Below are 5,680 nucleotides of genomic sequence, written 5' to 3'. Positions count from 1 at the left end.
AAAAAAAAAAAAAAAAAAAAAAAAACCTCCACACCCCTTTCCCCATACCTTGCTCTACACATCTCTTCATCTTTTGCAGTATCCTTTGTAGCAGCACTCAACCTTTTTGGCACCAGGAACTGGTTTTGTAGAAGACAATTTTTCCCATAGACTGTGAGGGGGATGGTTTCTGGATGAAACTGTTCTACCTCAGCTCACCGAGCATCAGTTAGATTCTCATAGGAGCATACAATCTAGATCCCTGGCAGGCACAGTTCACAACAGGGTTAGCCCTCCAGAGAATCTCCTGCCGCAGTTGGTCTGACAGGAGGTGGAGTTCAGGCGGTAATGCTCACTGGCCTCCTACAATGGGGCGGTGGGGCCCTGTTCCTAAGAGGTCATGGACAGGGACTGGGCCGCGGCCCAGGGGTTGGGGACCCCTGCATTATATTAAACCAGTAAAGGTAAGTAAGTGTTCCCCTGAGTTCTTTGAGCCACTCCAGCAAATTATCTGAACCCAAAGAGGAGGACATGGGAACTCCGACTTGGAGCCAATCAGTCAGAAGTTCCGAAGGCCTGGACTTATGACTGGTGTCTATAGCTGGGGGGCAGTCTTGGGGACTAAGTCCCCAACCTGTGGAATCTAACACTATTTCCAGGTAGATGGAGTTGGAATTTAATTGGAGGACATCCAGCTGGTGTGTTGCTTGGTGAGTGGGGTTAAAAACCCGACACATTTGGTCACAGAAGTCTTCTGTGCTGTCATTGTTGTGGCAGTGGTGTGAGAACGGAAAAGCAGGGTTTCAGAGCTTTTCTAAACAGCCTGTCTCTACAAAAAATTGAAAATTAGGTAGGTGTGACAGTATGCACCTATAGTCCCAGCCACTCAGGGGGCAGAAGAAGGAGGATCACTTGAGCTCAAGAGTTCAAGACCAGCCTGGGCAGTACAGGGAGACTACGTCTCTATAAAAAATAAAATAGAGCCAAACCTGGTGGGACATACCTATAGTCCCAGCTACTCTGGAGGCTAAGGTGAGAGGACCGCCTGAGCCCAGGAGTTCAAGGCTACAGCGAGCTATAAGCATGCTACTGCACTTCAGCTAGGGCAACAGAGCGAGACTCTGTCTCAAAAAATAATAACATAAATACTATTTTGTTTATCAAAATATGTTTATCAAAAGACTACTAAAATAGTGAAATGGGAGATTTGAAGACTGTGTGTGTATCTGTGCGTGTGTGTATCTGTGTGTGTGTGTGTGTGTGTGTGTGTGTGTATATATATATATAGCCTCCCAGAGCGTTGGGATTATAGGTGAGAGCCACTGAGCCCAGCTTGAGAAAGCAATTAGAGTTCACTTCTTGCAGACCAGACTCAATGGCTCATGCCTATAATCCCAGCACTCTGGGAGGCCGAGGTGGTTGGATCATCTCAGATCAGGAACTCCAGACCAGCCTGGCCAACATGGTGAAACCCCATCTCTACTAATAATACAAAAATTAGCCAGGTGTGGTGGCGGGCGCCTGGAATCCCAGCTACTTGGGGGGTTTACACGGGAGAATCACTTGAACCTGGGAGGTGGAGATTGCAGTGAGATCATGTCACTGCACTTCAGCCTGGGCGACAGAGTAAGACTCTGTCTGAAAGAGAAAAAAAAAAGGGGGATCCTATTCCAAACCCATTGGAATGGTTTAAGTTAATAAAACAGACAGTACCAAGCACCGGTGAGAATCTGGGATGACTGTAACACTCATACATGGTGGTGGGAAGATACACTGGTACAACCACTTTGAAAATGAACTTGGCGCTGTTTTCTTTCTTTCTTTTTTTTTTTTTGAGACAGGGTTTCACTCTTGTTGCCCAGGCTGGAGTGCAATGGCTCGATCTCAGCTCACTGCAACCTTCACCTCCCAGGTTCAAGCAATTCTCCCACCTCAGCCTCCTGAGTAGCTGGCATTACAGGCATGCGCCACCACAGCCGGCTAATTTTTTTGTATTTTTAGTAGAGAGACAGGGTTTCACCATGTTGGCTAGGCTGGTTTGGAACTCCGGACCTCATGTGATCCACCCGCCTTAGCCTCCGAAAGCGCTAGGATTAAAGGTATGAGCCACCGCGCCTGGCCAATATTTTCAATAATGCCCACCCCCTGCCCTCCACCCCTGCCTCAGGGCTGCCCCAGACCCACCTGCTGCCCATCTTGCAGTCCATAATGGAGGGGCCCTCGAAGTCAGCCAGGAGGTCTTCCATCTGGTTGAAGGTCTGGCCATCCTGCAGCACCATGCCATAGTAGGCAGGCACGAAAGGTCGCAGCGGGTCTTTCATCAGCTGCTCCAGGCTGCGCTGCTCACACTGACAGAAACGTTTCAGAATCCGACCATCCTCTCCTGCCTGGAAGTTCCCTAAAGATGGTAGAATAAATGAGAGGATCAGAAACTGGATCAGGAAGAGAACCTCCCCCTAGCTCCCTGTTCAGGTCAGATTCTGGTCACCATTATCTTGCCTGACCCTCCTGCAATGCTCTTTCTCCCTGCAACTGTTTTTTTTTTTTTAATTATTTTAAGATTTTATTTTATTTTTGAGATGGAGTCTTGCTCTGTTGCCCAGGCTGCATTGCAGTGGTGTGATCTTGCCTCACTGCAAGCTCCACCTCCCGGGTTTACTACATTCTCCTGCCTCAGCCTCCCAAGTAGCTAAGACTATAGGCGCCCGCCACCACACCCGGCTAATTTTTTTTTGTATTTTTAGTAGAGACGGGGTTTCACCACGTTAGCCAGGATTGTCTCGATCTCCTGACCTCGTGATCAACCCTCCTCGGCCTCCCAAAGCGCTGGGATTACAGGCGTGAGCCACCGCGCCCAGCCGATTTTATTTTATTTTATTGAAATGGAGTCCCACTCTGTTGCCCAGGCTGGAGTGCAGTGGTGTGATCTCAGCTCACTGCAACCTCCATCTCCCGGGTTCAAGCAATTCTCTGGCCTCAGCCCCCCAAGTAGCTGGGATTACAGGCGCACACCACCAAGCCCACCTAATTTTTGTATTTTTAGCAGAGATGGGGTTTCACCTTGCTGGTCAGACTGGTCTTGAACTCCTGACCTCAGGTGATCCACCCGCCTCGGCCTCCCAAAGTGCTGGGATTACAGGCGTGAGCCACTGTGCCCGGCCTGCAACTCTTAAAAGTCTTGGCCAGGGGCCGGTAAGGAAAGGGTCAATTTTTGTTCTCTGTTGCTTAAACCAATTCCTGTTCCCAGCACAGGATGTCCTCATGTGTTTTGTAATTTTTGATTGTACACATGTGATCATCTGTGGGAATCCTGTGAGATCTAAGTCCAGAGCATCACTCTCCAGAGTGGATTTGCTTTTGCTACTGCCTGGAGTCCCAAGGTGCTAACAACCAGGGCCTATTTAAGTTAATTTATAGATCAAGCATTTCCTGGACCATGCAGAGAGTATAGATTATAATAATTCTAACTTCTTCTTGTGGCAAGCTGTATTTTCAGATATTTTCTTTTTCTTTTTTTATTTGAGAGGATCTTACTCTGTCACCCAGGCTGAAATGCAGTGGTGCAATCATAGCTCACTGAAGCCTCAAGCTCCTAGACTCAGGTGATCCTCCCACCTCAATCTCCAGAGTAGCTGGGAGTACAGATGTGCACCCCCAGCACACCCAGCTATTTTTTTTTTTTTTTTTAATTGTAATGTTGGGTGCGGGGAGTGTTGCTATGTTGCCGAGGCTGGTCTCAAATTCCTGGCCTCAAATGATCCTCCCATCTCAGCCTCCCAAAGTGCTGTGATTATGTCCAGCCTGGATTACATTTTCCAAAGTTGGCTGTAACAGTATCTCCTGATCTCAGTGGGTCTCAGACCCACCCCTGACCCTGCTCTTCTAGAATTTTTCCATCAAGGAGTATACTCTTAATTGCTCTCCCAAACTGGGTACAGTGGCTCATGCCTATAATCCCAACACTCTGGGAGGCTGAAGTGGGAGGATCCTTTGAGGCAAGGAGTTCAAAGCTACAATGAGCTATGATTGCACCACTGCACTCCAGCCTGGGCAACAGTGAGATCCTATCTCAAAATTAAATGAATAAATAAAAAATATATTGCTCTCCCATTAAATATGGGAGGGTTTATGGCAGAAGTGCTACTGTATGACTTCTGTTGGCAGACACACTTACCTTCAAGGCAGTCCTGAGCTGTCTTGTTAGAAATCTGAGTACTCTGAGGCCACCATACTGCAAGGAAGCTCAAGTAGCTACATGGCGAAGCCACGTATAGGCTTTCCAGGTGGCAGCCTCATCTGAGACCCCAGCCAATAGCCAGCATCAATCACCAGGCATGTAAGTGAATGAACCTCCAAAAGTTTTCAGCTTGTAGCCTCCAGGTGTCCGTAGCTGAGTTCCCAGATATTGTGGAGCACTGAAAAGCCATCCCTGCCATCCTGTCTGAATTGCTGACCCAAAACTTGTGAGGTTAATAAAATGGTTGTTTTCTTCTACTAAGTTTTTTTTTTTAACCATCACTAAGTTTTGGGGTTTTAGGGTTTTGTTTTTTATTTATTTTATTTTATTTTATTTATTTTTTATTTTTTGAGACAGAGCCTCACTCTGTCGCCCAGGCTAGAGTGCAGTGGCGCTATCTCCACTCACTGCAAGCTCCGCCTCCTGGGTTCATGCCATTCCCCTGCCTCAGCCTCCCGAGTAGCTGGGACTATAGGCACCCGCCACCACGCCCGGCTAATTTTTTGTATTTTTAGTAGAGATGGGGTTTCACTGTGTTAGCCAAGATGGTCTCAATCTCCTGACCTCGTGATCTACCCGCCTCAGCCTCCCAAAGTGCTGGGATTACAGGCGTGAGCCACCGCACCCAGCCAGTCCTTTTTTTTTTTAATTGAAACGGGGTCTCACTACATTGCCCAGGTTGGTCTTGAACTCCTGGGCTCAAGCGATCCTCCTGTCTTGGCCTGCCAAACTGCTGGGATTACAGACGTAAGCCACCATGCCTGGCCTCAATCTTTATATACATTTTGATTTTAACTCTTCAGTTAACCCTACAAGGGATGTAACATCATCTCCACATTAACAGATGGGGCAGCTGAAGCCCAGTAAAGCAAAGTAACTTGCCCAAAGTCACCCATGAATACAGAGCAGAACTAGGGTTTGAGCCCAGGCCCATCTGTCCGCACAGTTGAAGCTCCCTCTCTCCACCAGAATAACAGGAAATAGCCCTCTGCCCTGACATACAAAGTTTAGTAGGGGAACTAAACTACAGAGAACATCCCTTTCCCTGGCCCAGGAGACTCTGCCCAGCCCTGTCCACCACCACCCCACTCACCAGCATGTCCGGAAAGCTGGACCCAAGGGTAGTGTTTTCGGAAGGAGACAACGAAGGGCGAATACTTCAGAACTGTCTTCAGCTTCTTCCAGGGTTTGCTCTGTAGGGGGCAGAGCAGGGTGGGGTCAGGGCCAAGGCCAGGGAAGGCAGGGGCTAGGGGTGCTGCCATGAGCAGGAACAAAGGGGGACCTGCAGTCTTTCCAGGGCTGGAGGCTTCCTGGGATCACTGTTCCCAGGCTTGTTGGGGTAAGTGAGCCCCACTTAGTTTAGCAATCACAAGATCGCCCAAAGCCCTCAGCAAAATAGGGAAAATTCTTTGTCCATTTCTCCCTCTCTGTCATCACTTTCTTTTTTTTTTTTTTTTTTTTTTT

The 5,680-nt window shown here is 48.2% G+C and overlaps 1 protein-coding gene across 1 annotated transcript in view; it reads right to left on the bottom strand.

Annotated features, from left to right (window-relative positions):
• ITPKC (inositol-trisphosphate 3-kinase C) overlaps window positions 1-5,315 on the bottom strand; it is a 16,889-nt gene extending 11,574 nt beyond the window's left edge. Inside the window, exons 1-2 of the mRNA XM_017887362.1 lie at window positions 5,310-5,315; window positions 2,164-2,366 (exon numbers count right to left, since the gene is read on the bottom strand). Coding sequence (XP_017742851.1) covers window positions 2,164-2,366; window positions 5,310-5,315 — 209 coding nt within the window. The remainder of the gene's footprint in view (window positions 1-2,163; window positions 2,367-5,309) is intronic.
• Window positions 5,316-5,680: the final 365 nt, after the last annotated feature.

The sequence above is a fragment of the Rhinopithecus bieti genome, unplaced genomic scaffold (assembly GCF_001698545.2).
Source record: "Rhinopithecus bieti isolate Rb0 unplaced genomic scaffold, ASM169854v2 scaffold_15776, whole genome shotgun sequence".
In the NCBI taxonomy this organism is placed as follows: Eukaryota; Metazoa; Chordata; class Mammalia; order Primates; family Cercopithecidae; genus Rhinopithecus; species Rhinopithecus bieti.
The sequence above is the reverse complement of the archived record's forward strand: the minus strand, read 5'-3'. Positions and strand labels throughout refer to the sequence as shown.